Source organism: Pseudophryne corroboree, chromosome 3 (genome assembly GCF_028390025.1).
Source record: "Pseudophryne corroboree isolate aPseCor3 chromosome 3, aPseCor3.hap2, whole genome shotgun sequence".
In the NCBI taxonomy this organism is placed as follows: domain Eukaryota; kingdom Metazoa; phylum Chordata; class Amphibia; order Anura; family Myobatrachidae; genus Pseudophryne; species Pseudophryne corroboree.
Window position 1 is genome coordinate 10,274,526 of NC_086446.1, and position 20,664 is coordinate 10,295,189.

At 43.7% G+C, this 20,664-nt stretch overlaps 1 protein-coding gene across 8 annotated transcripts in view; it reads left to right on the forward strand.

Annotated features, from left to right (window-relative positions):
* LOC135056951 (zinc finger protein 850-like) overlaps window positions 1-20,191 on the forward strand; it is a 155,141-nt gene extending 134,950 nt beyond the window's left edge. For all 8 annotated transcript variants that reach the window (XM_063962737.1, XM_063962735.1, XM_063962733.1 and 5 more), the window contains 5 exons: window positions 5,160-5,257; window positions 5,422-5,578; window positions 12,358-12,434; window positions 12,600-12,708; window positions 16,288-20,191. In XM_063962737.1, the coding sequence (XP_063818807.1) occupies window positions 5,160-5,257; window positions 5,422-5,578; window positions 12,358-12,434; window positions 12,600-12,708; window positions 16,288-19,460 (3,614 nt within the window). In that variant the 3' untranslated portion in view covers window positions 19,461-20,191. The remainder of the gene's footprint in view (window positions 1-5,159; window positions 5,258-5,421; window positions 5,579-12,357; window positions 12,435-12,599; window positions 12,709-16,287) is intronic.
* The last annotated feature ends 473 nt before the right edge of the window (window positions 20,192-20,664 follow it).

A 20,664-nucleotide genomic window follows, 5' to 3' on the forward strand; every position in this document is an offset into this window, starting at 1 on the left:
CAGAGGTTCTTCTTCCTCATCTGGAACTGACAGTCCAATTCCTACAAGCCCACGGGTGGCTCATCAACTGGAAGAAATCCTCCCTGGTCCCTGCTCAGAGCATGGTGCACCTGGGGGCATTGTTGGTCACCCACAACCAGCGGTTGTTTTGGTCTCCAGAGAAGGTCCTGAAACTTCAGGACAAAATAAGACACTTCCTATCCCGCCCATGTGTGTCGATACACTCGACGATGCAAGTACTGGGCCTCATGGTGTGGGCTTTCGACATCGTAGAGTACACTCAATTTCACTCCCGCCCTCTCCAGAGGTTGATTCTTTCCAAATGGGATGGCCTGCCTCATCGGATCAGGTCTCAAATGATCTCCTTAACTCCGGAGGTTCACCTGTCACTGACCTGGTGGCTACAGGACCAGCAATTGAGCAGGGGTCGTCCCTTCTGGATCTCCAACTGGGTCCTTCTGACGACGGATACCAGTCTGCGGGATTGGTGCGTGGTGTTGGAGCAACACTCTTCAGGGTCTGTGGACCAGGGAGGAGTTTCTCCTACCGATAAATATTCTGGTATTGCGGGCAGTGTTCAATGCATTGACACTAGCCCTACGTCTGGTACAGAACAGGCCTGTTCAAGTACAGTCAGACAACGCCACCACAGTGGCATACATAAATCATCAAGGCGGCACTCGCAGCCGCATGGCAATGAGGGAAGTGTCAAGGATACTTCAATGGGCGGAACGCCATCTGCCAGCCATATCGGCATTGTTCATTCCGGGAGTCCTCAACTGGGACACGGACTTCCTCAGTCATCAGGACATACACGCCGGAGAGTGGAGCCTTCAACCGGAAGTCTTTCAACTCCTAGTGGACAAGTGGGGCCTACCAGACGTAGACCTGATGGCGTCTCAACACAATCACAGGGCTCCGGTCTTCGGAGCAAGGACAAGGGCTCCTCAAGCAGCAATTCCATGGAACTTTCGGCTGCTGTACATGTTCCCTCCGATGTCACTTCTGCCCAGGGTAATACGGAAGTTCAAGCAAGAAGGAGGAATACTACTTCTAATCACTGTAGCGTGGCCCAGAAGGCATTGGTTCTCAGACCTGCAGGGTCTATCGATAGAGCGTCCTCTTCTACTTTCCAGCGCCCAGACCTCTTCGTTCAAAGCCCGGCTGGCTTTGACGGCGTTGCTATTGAAGCTTCAGTACTGAGGGCCAAAGGGTTTTCTAAACCGGCTTCTGCTCTGATTTATTATAGGGTCTGGAATTCTTACTTCACATGGTGTGCTGCTAAGAATGTTGATGCATTCTAGTTCAGTACTGCCAATCTTTTGGCTTTCCTACCACAGGGCCTGGACTAAGGCCTTCGTCTGGCTTCCCTCAAGGTTCATATTTCTGCCTTGTCAATATGGTTTCAGAGAAAAAAGGCGACTCTGCCTGATGTTCATACATTTACTGTGGCTCCTTGGGATTTGTCGGTCATTCTGGACGCCTAAGAAGAGTCTCTCCGTTTTGAACCTCTTGAGTGTGTGAACCTTAAATGGCTTACTCTTAAGGTCCTGTTTTTGCTGGCCATCACCTCTTCTAGACTGATTTCAGACTTAGGTGCCTTGTCCTGTCGGTCACCTTTTCTAATTTTTCACCGTGACCGGGCAGTTCTTAGAACTCGCCCTGATTATGTGCCTAAGATGGTGTCGTCTTTCCATCTTAACCAAGAGATTGTGGTTCCCGGCCTTTACCTCTCTAGGTTTATCCTCCAAAGAGAGGTCTTTAGATGTGGTACAGGCTCTCCGTATTTATGTGAAAAGAACAGCTTCGCTTAGGAGATATGATTCTCTCTTTGTTCTCTTGTTTTCACAAACGTGGTTGGCCTGCTAATAAGCAGACCGTGGCCAGATGGATTAGAATGGTGATTTCACATGCTTATGTACAGGTTAGCCTTCCAGCTCCTGCTACCATCAAAGCCCATTCTACTCGGTCTGTTGGACCTTCTTGGGCGGCCCGCCGTGGTGCGACCCTTGAACAATTGTGCAGGGCAGCTACTTGGTCCTCAGTGAACACGTTCATAAGGTTCTATGCCTTTGATACTTCACCTCCCAGGATGCTTCCTTTGGACGCCGGGTTCTTGTGCCCGCTACAATGCGTCCCCTTCCATGAGGAACTGCTTTAGGACATCCCTGATGTTATACCCTGTGGAATACCAGTGTACCCTGCTGCAGAAAAGGAGATTTATGGTAAGAACTTACCTTGTTTAAATCTCTTTCTGCGAGGTACACTGGATTCCACAGGGCGCCCACCCTGATGCATTTATCTTCTTTGGGTTGGTATGGCATTAGCCGCTGATACCTTCTCCTGTCATGAGAATGTGGTGTATGTGGCTACTAACTGTTGTCATCTCTTTTACCTGCTACTGCTTTGGACTGGTTAACAAAACTGAGCTCCATTTCCTGGAGGCGGCGCTATGCATCCTGGGAACAGTCAAAGCTCTAGCCTGTTGGTGCCTCGGATCAAGATCCAACTCTACACCCCGATGTAATTCCCTGTGGAATCCAGTGTACCTCGCAGAAAGAGATTTAACCAAGGTAAGTTCTTAATATAAATCTCCTTTTTTTTTTTCTTCTTCATTAAAACGTTAATGCAAAAAAAACAATAAAAAAAAAACGGTTTAACACAAAAAAAGCGTTTTTTTTTAGACACCTGTTTATTTCCAACCCTGCATACTATCTGTATTTGATTATTATACCACCCTGTGCATTGTTGCATTTCATATACAATCAGTGTTTATTATTATTTTACCCTGTGCATTGTTGCACTCACGTGCAGTCTGTTATTATCTCCGTCTGTGCCTTTAGCAGCGTTACTAAGGTTGTGTCCAGTGAACGTCTCACTGTACTGCATTTACTCTTGCCCAGCCTCCAACAGTCGCCTTGGTGTGACCTGAGGGCATCTGAGTACGGGGTGGACCTAATTCACCCTGTAAAAGCGGCTACTAAAGGTGAAGCCTAGCAGCGTAGGAGGCTAAAAGACTGCTGGGCAAGGGTAATTGTGTGAGCGTCACTAAGTACCACCTGGAAGCCCTCTTAACTGAGTAGTCCACATAACAGAGACTGATCTGACTAAATGCGATATGCAACACATATCTCTGCGTGTGACTCTGTGTGCTATGATGAAGCGGTGGTGGCTTTTTTCTGTGCCAGGTTCCGTTGTGCTACATGTACAGACTCAAAATCTGAATAAATCCCCCTCAAAAAATGTTGGTAACTATTTTGGGAACAGAATCACTTGTGGGATTATCTCCTACAGGAGTGACCACAAGTTCATGATTGTTAATCCATTTATTTTACGGGGAATGTGCTTGAATAAACTTGGAATAGTTTTATGTCCGTTAAGTGGTTTGTTAATGAAGTGGCGATGCGCCCAACTCGGTGACAGAACCCCTTAATTTAGCCGCAGTAAATTACTGTGACTAATTGATCCCCGGGAGGGGGTAATTTAGTTACCCCCAATACCCTGTACTATTGGGGATTTTGTTATTGGGGGGGGGGGGGGGGGGAATAATTCCGTAACACTGGGCGATATTGTCTGGTGGTCACAGATGATCGCCTCTCTTTCACAGTTGCCAGTGACATTACGGCGGTGAGTGGGCACCCCCCCCCCCCCCATTTATGGATGATCACCAGAGAATAACTGGTCTGGCGCCACATCATTTGAAATAAGAGACCCTCCTCTTTCAGATGTGGGTTCCCCGGTTTTTATGGATTCCAGGATGGGGGGAAATCTTCCTGCCAATCTCGACTTCCAACATTTTTCAGGGGTTAAGCGGGCATAGATGAATATGGGAAGTTGAGCAGAAAGTTTGGAAACTCCCAGCGGCTCTTTTAGGATCCCCTCCAGTCATCCGGACAGGTGGGGAAAGTTACTTTATCTTCATTTATTCTTAATCCTCCTGAAAGTAGGTGATGAATCCCGCTCTTCATCCCTGTTGTATTAGTATAAGGGGTTAAGATCACTTTGAAGAGACCCTGTTTGGGTTTGGGCTCCATCTTGAATGTGTTTGTCCATGGACGGAAGATTTTGCTGAATGTCTTTCCCAATTCCAAGGCGATTTAAGCTGGTTCAGAATTCCACCCATGTCTCCACCAGAAGATGAATACTGGGGTGCTGATGCCTCCAACAGAAGATCATTCCATCTGTGGCAGGCATTTAAGGGAGTGTGAGGCAATGATACCTAGCCCTAGCTCAAGAGTGGGTATCAAACAGGTTCTTGAATGTGGCTAGAGAGTATGCTGGCTTCGTTTTCACAGATCGTCTCCTGGTTTTGTTGCCCATTCCCCATTGAGCACAGTCATGACTTATTCTTCTAGTAGAACTCATTGGTAACTCTTCATGGGAGCTTAGAAGTGCTGCTATTATTAGCAGGTCATGGGCTGTTGGAGAGTAACTGGTGTCTTCCACAGGGCAGCACCAGAGTGAGGACAATCTGTGCAATGGAGGAAGCTGTAGAGCAGGGCTCCTAAGCAGGTTGAGGGCGCAGGATGGGTCTGAGAGCCAGATCACGGCAGCAGTAGTGGTCTGAGATGGAGGTAAGTCCAAAAGTCAGTCTACTGCCTAAATTCTTGTCCCCAGATAGTGACAGGAAAGAGACAGCAAGTAGGGTCCCACAGAGTGTAACTCAAGCTCTCCGATACCAGAGTGTTGTCAGGGCAACAGTAGGACATGGCCTCTGTGATTATAGGAGTTCTGGACCTCAAGATCTGGAGCTCCACAAGCCAAGGAAATGACTGAGCATGGAGAAAGTGCCTGTGCTCCATTTAAGTGCTGAGTCACACCGACGTTTCGTGTTGTTTTTTTTTTTTTTTTTCATGCGCTGGATGATACCAAAATTGTTCATTCATCCTTTCTCTGTGTTGCTATATTACAATGACTTCAAGGCTGGAACATATAGTTGAGGCTTTATTTACTAAGCGGCAGCTCCGACCACTGGATTTATGAGGGCAATTACAGTAGATTCAAAAAGTCTGCTGTTTGTAAATAGACCCCTTAGTAATTACAGCATAGGAAGAAGTTGTTCCTGCTATTCCTATCTCACTGTGGGCTGCTTAGGTTACCGTACACTGCTCACCTGATACATATATACAATGTACTCAGTCACTGTGTGTCTCCTACAGATGTACCCAGTAACGAAGATACCCCAGAGAGATGTCCCCGTCCTCTGTATTCCCAGGATTGTACAGAGGAGAATCACAGGACCCCACAGGAGGATCAGGTAGGTGGGATTTAGGGTCTCGCCAAATGCACCAAAGTGACTGTCACTGTGTGATCTGTAGAGAAGCTGTGTGTGTCTTATACACTGATATTATACTGTGTCATCTCGGTTAATAACATTATGCATTGCTAAGGTGTTTTTTTATTGTTTTGTGGATTATGTAGGGTGAAGACCTCCCTAATATTATGATAGAAGTTATAGAAGGAGAAGAGACGTATGTGACTGATATAAAGGCAGTAGATACAGAGGGAGAAGAAGAAACATATGTGAGGGGTGATCAGCAGTGTAAGGAGGAGGAAATCCCTACAGATATCAGCACAGGTGAGTAATTAACACTAATTACAGAAAAGAGTCACATATTCTGTGTCTGTGCCTTGTCTGGATTCGGAGCAGGACTCAAGGCTGATATATGGCTGGAGGCCGTATGATGGAAACTTGGAGGTTTCCGAAGGTTTCTACTCATAGATAGTAAATGGAACTTGTTTATTGCACACAGTGAATACAGTTATCTGATATGGCACAATGTACAGTCTTTGATTACAGTGGGGCTGGCGAATAAGATCAACACAGGGAACTGTGGAGGGTGCCCAGCAGAACATACAATAGTCTCTGTGGTAACAGCAGTCTTTGATATCAGGAGTCAATGGGGGTAGTAGTTACTTGATACTTCTTAGCAAGATGAGGCAGTGCTGAGAGTACCAAGAGGTGGACAAGACTTTCTAAACCGTGCTCTCCAGTAGAGAGTACTCTGAAGCTCTGGTTGAAATGTCCCATCAGCAAGCCAAACTTGGTGAATTGACAGAAGTTATAGAACCACGAGAACAGGCTGGAGAGTCGATGGAGTGCTTAGTTAAGCAGGCTGGCACTTTCTCTCGTATATAGATGTGTCCTCGTACATCTTTGCTCTAGTCGTGCAAGGTTGCGTGAGAATATTCTAGCGTCATGCGTCTTTTTTTCTGAAAATGCATCTTATTCTCAATGCAATGCGACTAGGATGCACAAGGATTGCGACTGAGTCTCTGAATCTGTACATGAAGTGCTACAGTGTAGAAGCCGTAGTTTTTTTTACCCAATACAAGTTCTGTTCCGCTTCATATACAGTCACCACAGTCTCCTCGTGCATCCTAGCCTCATTGCACTCTAAGACGCATTTTCGGCTAAAAAAAGATGCCCAATGTTGGCAGAGTTGCACGGAACCTGGTGGCTCACAATACGCATGGCATATTGAGGCTGGATGAATGAGGACACATCTGTAGCTGTAAAACCTGTAATGAGCTCAACAGAACACCAGTTGTAGGTGCAATGAGGATTCCACAGGTGACTGTGAATAGTTCCGGATAGACTGATGCTAGAAGGTAGTGCTGTTCACACAGGAGATTGAATACTGCTTAGCAGAAATGACTGGAACTTGAAGCATACAGCAATGCACAGGAGGTTGTGGCTAGTGCTCAGCAGGACTGGCTAGTGCTGGAGAAATACACAGCTTACACAGGAGTCCAGAAAAATAATCAGCAGGACTGGCTAGCACTGGAGAAATACACAGCTTACACAGGAGTCCAGAATAATAATCAGCAGGACTGGCTAGCACTGGAGAAATACACAGTTTACACAGGATTCCAGAATAATAACCAGCAGAACTGGCTAGCGCTGGAGAAATACACCGCTTACACAGGAGTCCAGAATCATAATCAGCAGGACTGGCTAGCGCTGGAGAAATACACCGCTTACACAGGAGTCCAGAATAATAATCAGCAAGACTGGCTAGCGCTGGAGAAATACACAGCTTACACAGGAGGCGGAAATAATAATCAGCAGGACTGGCTAGCGCTGGAGAAATACACAGCTTACACAGGAGTCCAGTATAATAATCAGCAGGACTGGCTAGTGCTGGAGAAATACACAGTAACACAGCAGTCCAGAATAATAATCAGCAGGATTGGCTAGCGCTGGAGAAATACACAGCTTACACAGCAGTCCAGAATAATAATCGTCAGGACTGGCTAGCGCTGGAGAAATACACAGCTTACACAGGAGTCCAGAATAATAATCGGCAGAACTGGCTAGCGCTGGAGAAATACACACTTACACAGCAGTCCAGAATAATAATCAGCAGGATTGGCTAGCGCTGGAGAAATACACAGCTTACACAGCAGTCCAGAATAACAATCGGCAGGACTGGCTAGCGCTGGTGAAATACACAGCTTACACGGGAGGCGGGAATAATAATCAGCAGGACTGGCTAGCGCTGGAGAAATACACAGTTTACACAGCAGTCCAGAATAATAATCTGCAGGATTGGCTAGCACTGTAGAAATACACAGCTTACACAGCAGTCCAGAATTATAATCGGCAGGACTGGCTAGTGCTGGAGAAATACATAGGAGTCCTGAATGGTGTTCAGCTATGCTGACTAAAATTGAAGCAGAGGTGGCTTTTGATAGTGCTTAGCAGGACTGGCTAGCTCTGGAGAAACACAGTTGTTGATGCAATACACTGAAATGTTGAGACAAACTCTTGATACTGCAGACTGGAATTTAGCAGGCAGAATAGAGCAGAAGTTGTACTGACCATGAGCAGTGGCCAGGGAGAGACATAAAGGGAGCCCTGGCTGTTGCTAGGATACTGGAGTCATGTGCAGGAGATCTGGGCTGGAATTGGGTGAGCAGCGGTCAGCTGATCTCTGGCAACATGGTGATGCCCATGTCCCAGTGGCGCTGGCACCACATGAAGAAAATAAACAGTGTAACATGTTATTATTACTTCCTGGATCATGACCTGATAGTTTTAGTAGAGTAAGACACTGCCATAAAGTGACAGCGTCCGGTAAGATAATGGATCCCTCAGACTCTATCTCCCTATCTGCCCTCACCTATGAAGACTTCTCCTCCCAATCTCCCACACTTGGTGGCACCAATGGTAGTGCAGTCCTCTCACTGCACTTCCTGGGTCAATCTCTCCTAACCCTGCTATTCTTTCTCCTTCTGTGAAATCTACGCCATCTGTTTACCATCCTGTTCACTTCCGTGTAGCCACCACCTGTTATCTTCCTGGTCCTCTCACACAATAACTTTTCTGTCTGACTACCGCACTTTCCTCTGTCCTCCAAATCAATCTTCCTCTCCTCCTGTGAGGAAACGAGGTGTGTGGTAAAACTGTATTTGCGGTACCTCATTCCCCGCAGCAATTAATGTGCTCAATGTGTTCCCCTGTCTAGCTCTAGCCAGTCCTGCTAAGCACTAGCCACAACCTCCTGTACATTGCTGTATGCTTCAAGTTCCATTCTGTGTATAAGGTCAACTGTTAGGTACTTGCAAGTTATCATTGGTATGGCTGTTGTATCCATCTGTTATCTTGCCATGGCTACATAGGAAGAACTCATGGGGAAAGGTAACCTCTTACTGAAAAGTCACCTCATGGGTTAAATTCCACCTCCACAGGGGACACTCAGTACTTAAACCTATTCCCCTGTCATTGTTCCTTCTGTTTGCTTCCCTTTGTTTCTCTCTGGACTCTTAACACATCTCTGATACCCCTTTCACACCGCAGCTTGTACCCGGTATTTTGCCGTTTTAACTGGCTTCCTAAACGGGTCAAGCTGCGATGTGAAAGGGTCCCCTTCAATTTACCGTTTTCAAAATACAGGTATTTTGAAACGGTAAAATAGAAGGGTCCTACCCGTTTCAGTCCCATTTCACTGTGCAGTGTGAAAGGGTCTGAAACGGTATTTGCAAGCCCCAGCAGGTCATAGGCTGTCTCCATGTGTGATGTCAGCAGCCACAACCAGGAAACAGCTTGGAAAACACAGGAGACACATGTGAGAGTTGCTTTATAAACTTTTAGACTGCAAAGCCATTATAAAATATCTAATTGGAGTGATGAAGAGGTGAGGGAGCTGCTTTAGGATCAGAGGGGATGAGGAAATCTGCTGCCAAATTACTGGGACAGTCAAGGATACCCTCATGTATAAAAACATAGCAAAAATGCTTCAAGCTGCTGGGTTCCATCGTACGACTATCCAAATTATTAATAATTAATTAATTAATAATTATTAATAATGTGTGGGCCAGAAAAGTACATTTATAATGACAACCACTGTTTTCTATGGGTGAAACGGGTTCAGTGTGAAAGGTACCAAAACGGTGATGAAATGGTAATTTACTGGTTACAACATGAGATGTGAAAGGGGTTTAACTGCTCAGACCCATTTTAAGAACCGTTTCAAATACCATTTCAAAAGCAGGTTTTGCGATGTGAAAGCAGCATGAGCCTGACCCAGCATGTGGTCAGCAGGAAAAGGACATCTGTGGGAGGTAGGAGAGAGAGATCTAATAATGGATCCAACCAATCAGAAAACTGCAACTCCCCTCAGGTGGTCACAGCACAATGGGAATTTGGTAGGTTTTAAAAGGGGTTTGCCCCTCTGTTTCCAGATTGACAGTGTGGCTACGCCTAGCACAGCAAGGGTGCTGTCAACGTGATTCTCATCATGTGATCGCTCCTGCACCTACCCGGTTCCTTCATTCTTCCACATGCTGACTTTAGCCTATCTGCATCCAGGACAACCTATTTAAACCCTTCCAGTTCACCAATGCATTGCCAGATCAATTAGTCACTTTACCTGGAATTTCTTCTCTTCAACCAACAAGTTAATCTGTGCTTCCAAGTCTTAGCATTGCTGAGTGTTTCAGTTTTTCTCCTAGTGTTCCAACTGGTTTCTTCTCTGCTGGGAATATCTAGTTAAAATTGCTTCTCACCTGTGGTGCTTCAGCTTCTTAATCAACTCCAGTGTGCTCCAGTCTGCTCCATCCCAGATCTGCAGTGTGTCTTATACCAGCCTGTTTATATATCTAGCTGCATTCTACTCCTTGGGACAAGTACACAACAGCATCCTGTGGATTCGATGGTTTCTTGCATGCAGTTAACACATTACATTCCTACAAGCAAGTTCGATCTTCTGCTACCTGTGCCAGTGAATATACCTACAGTTCAAGCCTGGCTAATCACTGCAGCACTACTAGTCCCAGCCAGTGTATCAACTTCCAGTTCCAGTCTTGTTATTCTGTGCAGTATTTCATACTCCTCAAGTGTACTGCTTAGCTGGACCCAGCCCAGCGACCAGCTTAGCCGGACCCAGCCCGGCGACCAGCTTAGCCGGACCCAGCCCGGCGACCAGCTTAGCCGGACCCAGCCCGGCGACCAGCTTAGCCGGACCCAGCCCGGCGACCAGCTTAGCCGGACCCAGCCCGGCGACCAGCTTAGCCGGACCCAGCCCGGCGACCAGCTTAGCCGGACCCAGCCCGGCGACCAGCTTAGCCGGACCCAGCCCGGCATCCAGCTTAGCCGGACCCAGCCCGGCATCCAATTTTTGGACTTCTAGTAGGCTTTTGTGATGGTTTACTCCTTCCAGATCTACTCTTGCAAGATTAGAGATGTCATTGCTCTTACATGGATTTGCCAGCAATTCTAAGGGCACATTCTACAGTTATGGAGGCAATGTTCAGGCCTCAGTGGAAAAACTCATTATAGCTGCTAGTTGTCCATCTATTGACACCTGCTGGATGGGACCTCTTCTGGTGATGCTCACTGTGGAAGGAAATTCTTCTAAGCAGTCATTCATTAGAGTCTAAATTGGGTTACCAGTGGTGGTTTTTCTTGAACCCACCTTATTTGTATATGTCACAATAGTTATGGCTGCCGTGGATCATAGTAAGGAAATTATAGAATTATACTTAAAATGATTTCCTTGAAACACTCCATGTCAGCACGTATATTGCCACCAGTGTTATCTGGTGGTGCTTTTATGGAGAGCTTGAGAAATTTCTTCGTCATCTTCTAGGGCTGTTTCTTTTTCTTGTCTCTACTCAGCTGATTACACCAAGGCGGACATCAATAATTACTTCCATGGGGTACTTGAAGGAAACAAAATGATCTAAGTATAATATAGTTATTTTTGCCGTTTAGGAGATCACTGTGAGGGGTCATGGGATTAAGAGAACACGTGGTATTTTTGAAAATAGTGGTCTTTTCACAAATAATTTTCATCAACACTATTCAGCCCCTTTTTGGTGACTTGCCAACCATCAAAGAAAGGCCAGGATTATAGTGTAAGGGCTTCCTAAATTTTTGGGTCTGTAAAGATTTGTTGACTCTTTTGAGCATCTTTAACCTTCTTTAGAACTAGATGGCCATCCACTGAGATTGACTTCAGAAATTGAGATTGCTTAAGCGTAGGAGATACGTCAACTTGGATCGTGTTATATGGAGTTTTTATTTTCATTGCAACAGAAGAGAAGATTATATGCCTGGTTGTGCTGTAGGAGAGGACACTATGTTTTTCATGGCGCTGTATTCTTCACCTTTTTTTAGAGCTTTGATGGTAGGCTGGGCTTTCTTGCAGGACACCAAGAGAAGTAGGAAATTCCACAGCCTTATCACGTTGATGCTTGTGTCCTCTGCTCACATCCGCTTCTTTGGTGGCATCTACCCACAATTGCCTTGGATTTCTAATATAATTAAAATTAAAGGATTATTTTATTTTGTTTTATTTTTCCAAATGAATCCATATATTTTGTTTCCCCTTTAATGTTTGGTTACATGTTCAAATGAAGTATTTTTTTTTGCTCACTCCTAAACTAGAAAATGTTTCCCATCTCCAGGGTTAGTTTCTATGGGATCAGATGAAGGAAATATTTTCAGATCTCCACAGTCAACATTAAAAAGTGGGATGTTGCCTCTTGGGTGGAGGCTTTTGCTCCTAAACAATGGTGTGAGATGTTCTTATTAATACACGTTGGTGGAAGAGGCTGTCTACAAAAGATGGTTCTGTTTTCATACGCGGCATAACAGATTCCTTCCCTTCACCATTCCACACTGCTGGAGACGTGGCTGATCTAGAAATACATTATTCTGTATCTCTTGGAACGTTTTTAAAATCAAACGGGAATTATTTGATTTAGCCTGCTTATTGCTGTGGTTTAATGACATCATATTTGGAACATCCATCTTTCTCTATCACGCCCTGGACTGATTAGGGTTTTGTACACAAATCATCTGACAATCACATATATACACTGTACTCAGTCACTGTGTGTCTCCTACAGATGGACCCAGTAACAGAGATACCCCAGAGAGATGTCACCGTCCTCTGTATTCCCAGGATTGTACAGAGGAGAATCAGGTAGGTGGGATCTAGGGTTTAGACAAATATCAAGAGCAGATTGTTATTTAACTATGTGATCTATAAAGCAGCTGTGTGTGTCTTACACTCTCATATTATACTGCTTAATCACAATTTGTTAAATCAATTATTAAATGTAATTTTATTGTTTTGTTGGTTATGTAGGGTGAATATCTGACTTATATTAAAGAAGAAGATACAGAGGGAGAAGAGACGTATGTGGGTGGTGATCAGCAGTCTAATGAGAAGGAAATCCCTACAGATATCAGCACAGGTGAGTAATAAACACTTGTTACAGAATAGAATCACATATTCTCAGTCACTACAGCAATCTCTTATCTTGCACCCTCGTCTGTCAGTACAAACTAATGAGGGAAATGTATCTGCCTAGTGGGTGAGTCAGGAGCCATCTGCCCCTATTAAACTCCTGCTCTCCCCCTCACATCATGTCACTGCGTGTTACCAGCCCAGAGATCTGACCAGTCTCCTCCCCACACTCTCTGGTGTATCTCATACATCAGGAGACATCAGCCCCTATTATACTCCTGCTCTCCCCCTCACATCATGTCACTGTGTGTTACCACCCCAGAGATCTGACCAGTCTCCTCCCCGCACTCTCTGGTGTATCTCATACATCAGGAGCCACCAGCCCCTATTTTACTCCTGCTCTACCCTCACATCATGTCACTGTGTGTTACCAGCCCAGAGATCTGACCAGTCTCTTCCCCATTTTCTATAGTATACCTCATACATCATCAGCCCCTATTATACTCCTGCTCTCCCCCTCACATCATGTCACTGTGTGTTACTGGCCCGGAGATCTGACCATTCTCCTCCCCACACTCTCTGGTTTATCTCGTACATCAGGAGCCATCAGCCCCTATTATACTCCTGCTCTCCCCCTCACATCATGTCACTGCGTGTTACCAGCCCAGAGATCTGACCAGTCTCCTCACAATCTCATACATCAGGAGCCATCAGATCATATTAGACTTCTGCTGTTCTTATATCATTGAGTACAAACTCAAGTTATAAGCCCTTTCTCTTTGCATGCTGTCTGGTTGTTCTCTTATAATGGTAGAATGGACATCAGTATAGTGACTCAACCCCTGATCAATGGGATGAAGCCCCATGTGATAATTCCCATGATCCTTCCAGTGCACTACTATGTGTCATTAACTATTATCTTACTTTTTGAATTATGCCTAAATGTTTGTATACTGCAGTACTAAAATAAGATCACACACACCCAATACACACAATCTCTCTTTGTATCCTCTGTCCTAAGATTTCAACTTTCTACTGCCCTAGTGTGTCCTGCTGCCGATCTCCTTGTATATAATGATCATTATCATTCTATGCGGTAAACTTACTAAGATGCGAGTTCTATTTAAGATGGGATGTTGCCAGTAACAACCAATCAGATTTCAGGTATTATCTTCTAGAAGGTGCTAGATAAATGAGAAGTAGAATATGATTGGTTGCTATGGGCAACATCCCATCTTAAATAGAACTCCCATCTTAGTAAATTGACCTCTATGTTCCTGTTCTGTACTCCGTCCAGTAGCCATTCCTTTTAATTTGCTCTACTCTGTCCTCCAGCTCTTTATTCCTCTCAGAGCTGGTCTACAACAAAGCTTCAGCCTACATTAGTTACATGACTCATGATTGTGGTCTAACTTTCCCACTGGCCAGTGGGATTTCCTGTTCTGTTGCCTTGGAAATGTGTATTGGATATAGGATGGTTTATCAGGAACAGAAGGACCAAAATATTGTCTATGTATGTAAATGTTATGGTAGGTGGCCCCACTGTATTGTGACATCTTTGGTAATGGCCAGATCTGCATCAGTTGTAATGGCAAGGCAACTTGAGTTGTCGGAGTTCAAAAGGTGACATGATAGTGTGTGCCCGACGGATGGGCCATTCCATTTCTGAAGTTGTGTAAACATGCAGCATTCCTTGATCTATGGTGATGTGTACCGGGAAGACCTCATGGAAGCATTACCACCCACTGTGGACAGCCAGTAGTTGACCATAGGTGCTTAATGATCGTGACCAGCGGCTTTTGGCCAGAATTCTTTGTGGTAGTAGACAAGTGATCAAATCACAACCTCATTCAATACAGGAGGTACCAGTAGCATATCCAGCAAGTCAGTGCTCTTTCGCTTCTTTGGGATATAGGAGCAGAAGACCTAACAGAGGGCCTAAGTCAGACCTGATCGCTCGCTAGGGTTTTTTTTTCCAGCGCTGCGATCAGATAGTTGCCACCCACAGGGGAGTGTATTTTTGCTTTACAAGTGTGCAATCGCATGTGCAGCCGAGTGCTACAAAAAAGTTTTGTGCAGTTTCTGAGTTGTCCAGGACTTACTCAGCCGCTGCGATCACTTCAGCCTGTCCGGGGCCAGAATTGATGTCGGACACCTGCCCTGCAAGCGCCTGGACAAGTCTGCATTTTTCCAACCACTCCCAGAAAATGGTCAGTTGACAACCACAAACGCCTTCCTCCTGTCAATCTCCTTGCAATCGGCTGTGCAAATGGATTCTTTGTTAACTGCAACTATCCGCTTTGTAACTGTGCGATGCGCATGCACATTGCTGTGCATGCGCATGCGCAGTTCTGACATTGATCGCAGCGCTGCAAGAAACGCTAGCGTGCGATCAGGTCTGAATTACCCCAAGAGTCCCTTTGTTAATACTGCAACACCGGACACAGTGACTTACCTGGGCTTATGACATCGCTAATTTGACCCTGGAAGAATGGCAACATGTGCCATAGTCCGATGAGTCATGGTTCCAGCTGTTTTGTGCCGGTAGGGTTTGGGTATGGTGCAGACCCATGAGGCCATGGACCCCAGTTGTCAAAAACGCACTGCATGCTGGTGGTGGTTCCATAATGTTTTGGGGTGTGTTCACGTAGCATAGTTAGGTCCACTGGTCTACCTGGACATGTTATTGACTGGTAAATGCTATATTGCAGTGCTTGGTGACCATTTGTAGCCCTTCATGGACTTCATGTATCCCAGCAACAATGGAATATTCCAGCAGTGTTGTCAGTCCCAAATTGTCGAGAAGTAGTTTGAGGCGTATTCTGTAGAGTTCCTACCAAATTCACCTGACCTGAACCCAATCAGGCATTTATGAGACGTGGTAAAGAGGTCTATTCCCGTCCCAAGATCCTTCACCTTCAAGTATCGGAGTTGTAGGAAGGTATCCAGTTGGCATGGGTCAACATCTCTCCAGAGGTCTTACGTTCTCTTGTGGAATTGAATCCAAGTTGAGTTGCTGCATGAGGGAGTTCTACACAATACTGGGCACTTGTCCCATGACTTTTGGTACTTCTGTGTATACTATATGTGCAAGGCATGCACCCCTCCCATCAAACTTAGTAAATCACGTCCCTGCTGAGAGAACTTTAGGAAATATATGTGAGTGTTTCTAGCCTTTGTGCTATCCTTGATAATATTTTGGCATATAACATAAAATATCACATTCACTATGCGTTTCACAAAGCCACATCAAATGGGCTACACGCGTTTCACAAAGCCACACCAAATGGTCTACAGGCAGGGTGTATGCCTGGGAAATATTACTCAGCAAAGTTCACATTTTGTGTGATGCTGCCCTATATGGCAATGCAATCTGCATGTCCCCATGGTTGGGTCTATGCAGTCTGCTTGGAAATGAGGTTACAGTATGTTATATTTTAAGGCAGTGTTCAGTAAAAGTCAGTATTTGCTCTTTGTACATTTATAACTAATTGTTCCTTGATTGCTCAATGAAATCAAAGAACTAAAGGTTTTGGACTTTCTAATCGTATGAAAATTTGTTCCTGTTACCATAAATTTATTGCAGATGGATACAAAAGCTGGAATAACTTGGAAGGACATCTTGACTTTTTGGCTCCATGTTTTAAAATGGAAGATAACATCACACAAGATTCTACAGGAGAAAGTCCCCATACCCTAAATATACATCCAGTCCTATACAATGCAGATCTATCATCTGATTCCACTAATCGCGAGGAACCTTCTGTCGATAGCTCTGATACACATAGTACAGATCATGCAGGTGATACAATGTTTCCTTGTTCAGAGTGTGGGAGATGTTTTGCATTTAAATCACATCTTATTACACATCAGAGAAGTCACAGGGGTGAGAAACTATTTACATGCTCTGAGTGTGGGAAATGCTTTGCATATAAATCACGTCTTGTTCTACATCAGATCATTCACACAGATGAGAAACCATTTCCATGTTCGAAATGTGGGAAATGTTTCAAACATAAATCGCATCTCATTGCACATCAGAGAATGCACACAGGTGAGAGACCATATAATTGTTCTGAGTGTGGGAAATGTTTTACGTATAAATCACGCCTTGTTCTACATCATAGAATTCACACAGGTGAGAAACCATTTCCATGTTCTGAGTGTGGAAAATGTTTTGCATATAAATCCCGTCTTGTTCTACATCAGAGAACTCACACAGGTGTGAAACCATATCCATGTTCTGAGTGTGGGAAATGTTTTGCATTTAAGTCCCGCCTTGTTCTACATCAGATCATTCACACAGATAGGAAACCATTTCCATGCTCTGAGTGTGGGAAATGTTTTAAACATAAATCACATCTGATTGCACATCAGAGAAGTCACACAGATGAGAAACCATATACTTGTTCTGAGTGTGGGAAAAGTTTCACATATAAATCACGTCTTGTTCTACATCAGAGAACACACACAGGTGAGAAACCATTTCCATGTTTAGTATGTGGGAAATGTTTTGCATTTAAGTCCCGTCTTGTTCTACATCAGATCATTCACTCAGACAGGAAACCATTTCCATGTTTGGAGTGTGGGAAATGTTTTAAACACAAATCACATCTCATTGCACACCAGAGAATGCACACAGGGGAGAAATCATACACGTGTACTGAGTGCGGTAAGAGTTTTACGTATAAGTCACGTCTTCTTCTACATCAGAGAATTCACACAACTGAGAAACCATTTCCATGTTCAGTATGTGGGAAATGTTTTGCATTTAAGTCCCGTCTTGTTCTACATCAGATCATTCACTCAGACAAGAAACCATTTCCATGTTCGGAGTGTGGGAAATGTTTTAAACACAAATCACACCTTATTGCACATCAGAGAATACACACAGGTGAAAGATCGTACACATGCTATGAGTGTGGGAAATGTTTTACATATAAATCACGTCTTCTTCTGCATCAGAGAATTCACACAGGTGAGAAACCATTTCCATGTACTCAGTGTGGGAAATGTTTTGCATATAAATCACGTCTTGTTCTACATCAGAGAATTCACACAGGTGAGAAACCATTTCCATGTTCTCAATGTGAGAAGCGGTTTGCACTTAAATCTCATCTTAATATTCATCAGAGAGTTCACACTGGTGAAAAGCCATTTCCATGCTCTGAGTGTGGGAAGTATTTTTCCTTCAAATCACGTCTTCTTAGACATCAGAGAATTCACACAGATGAGAAACCATTTCCATGTTCTCAGTGTGGAAAATGTTTTCAAGACACATCAGCTCTTGTTGAACATCAGATAATTCACACAGGTGCAAAACCATATTCGTGCTCTGATTGTGGTAAATGTTTTGCATTTAAGTCCCGTCTTCTTTTGCATCAGATCATTCACACAGATGAGAAACCATTTCCATGCTCTGAGTGTGGGAAATGTTTTAAACATAAATCACATCTTATTGCACACCAGCGAATGCACACAGGTGAGAAACCATATAATTGTTCTGATTGCGGGAAATGTTTTACATATAAGTCACGTCTTTTTCTACATCAAAGAATTCACACAGGTGAGAAACCATTTACATGCCCTGAATGTGGGAAATGTTTTGCATTTAAGTCCCGTCTTGATTTACATCAGAGCATTCACACAAATGAGAAACCATTTCCATGCTCTGAGTGCGGGAAATGTTTTAAACATAAATCACATCTTATTGCACATCAGAGAATGCACACAGGTGAGAGACCATATAATTGTTCTGAGTGTGGGAAAAGTTTTGCATATAAATCACGTCTTGTTCTACATCAGAGAACTCACACAGGTGAGAAACCATATTCATGTTCCGAGTGTGGGAAATGTTTTGCATTTAAATCCCGTCTTGTTCTACATGAAATTATTCACACAGATGAGAAGCCATTTACTTGTTCTGAGTGTGGTAAATGTTTTAAACATAACTCACATCTTATTGCACATCTGAGAGTGCACACAGGGGAGAAATCATACCCTTGTTCTGAATGTGGAAAAAGTTTCTCTTATAAATCACGTCTTGTTCTACATCAGCGAATTCACACAGGGGAGAGACCATATCCATGTTCTGAGTGTGGGAAAAGTTTCACCTATAAATCAGGTCTTGCTAAACACCAGAGAACTCACACAGGTGAGAAACCTTTTCCATGCTCCGAGTGTGAGAAATGTTTTCAAGATATATCAGCTCTTGTTGAACATCAGCGAACTCACACAGGTGAGAAGCCATTTCCATGCTCTGAGTGTGGGAAATGTTTTACACAGAAATCACATCTTGCTGCACATCAGAGAACTCACACAGGTGAGAAATTGTATCCGTGTTCTGAGTGCGGAAAATGTTTTGCATATAAATCTCGCCTTGATCTACATCAGAGAATTCACACTGGTGTGAAACCATTTCCATGCTCTCAGTGTGGGAAATGTTTTACGCATAAAGGGGGTCTTACTAAACATCAGATAACACATACAGGTAAGAAACCATTTTTATGTGTTGAGTGTGGGAAACGTTTTAAATGTAAATCACTTTATGTCGAACATCGGAGAACTCACACCGGAGATAAACCATATCCATGCTCTGAGTGTGGGAAATGTTTCATATATAAATCACGTCTTCTTAGGCATCAGAGAATTCACACAGGTGAGAAACTGTATCCGTGTTCTCAGTGTGGGAAATGTTTTACACAAAAGATAAATCTTGTTACACATCTGAAAACTCACAGGAGAAAAGCAAAGAGCTGATATTGGTGAAGCGTTGCAGCAATACGATATATTGTAATAGCTGTTGATTAATGTAAATTGTAAATAGTCCTAATAGGAAGTCGCACTTAGCTTGAGGTTCTGATGGAACCTCACACTTATTTGAGTCTCCCCAGTATGGTAGCATGGTCTAGATGGAATGTACAGCAACATAAACTGGAAAACATGGTTCACGTCTGGAAGTTATTGCAGTTTCCTTATTCTATTAGATATTTCCATCACTTTCTGCAATAATAACAGAACATGTCGATATATAGGGTTCTTAGTAATATATAATCCTGGCAATGGGCTGAATATATAATGTGAAACTTGGGACACTTACATTATTAGATTACACTATAATGTACTATTGATAATGTACACTATAATTACTATTGAATGTGTAATTGTGCTTATAATTATTTCTGTAATTTGTTACTTATTAGAAATCATTTACAAATCTGTAAAGGGTTCTTTACTCTTCCCATGCTGCTCACTATTTGGCCCAGCCTGGCTATTTTTGCGGATGCTTTTGACTCTGGCGATAACTGTGTCACATGATACCATTGCCGTATGTGCTGTTATTACTCTTTCATCTAGACTCATGTTTCGCCTTTCTGTTTTTTTTTTATTTTTATTGTGTTATTTGGGAAAGGTGAGATCACTTTGTTGTATCCACTTTAAAAAAAATCATTAAAATACACTTGATTAAATAAAAAAATCTGCAAATATGAGGACAGGGTGCAAATGCAAGTTTGTGATGCTATTCGGCTAGATTTGTGCAAGTGTGTGCATTTAAACAAGCACGTGGGTAGCTTTGCCAGGAAGGGCATGTCTTGGGGGGGGGGGGGGCGTGAAAGAAGATTCTTGGGATGATATTTCTATAATGTATACACAGTAACAATCCGATAAACAAGAATATGAAAACAGACTACCGAAAACATTCTAGTAACGGTCCCACATCTGGCATAATGGTATTAACGTACAAACAAAGTCCTTATTCACTTGAATTTCCTGTGACTGGTAATTGAATAGCCTACCGGCTCTTGTTGGTTGAAAAATATTAAATTCGAGCGACCAGGTTCTGGGATACAATGTGTTAAATATGGAGACTGACACAGGTCATTTCATAAAGGATAAGCATTTATTTATCGAAGTTACAACAATGAAAACATGCAAGTAAGTTACTCAGTTACAATAATAGCAA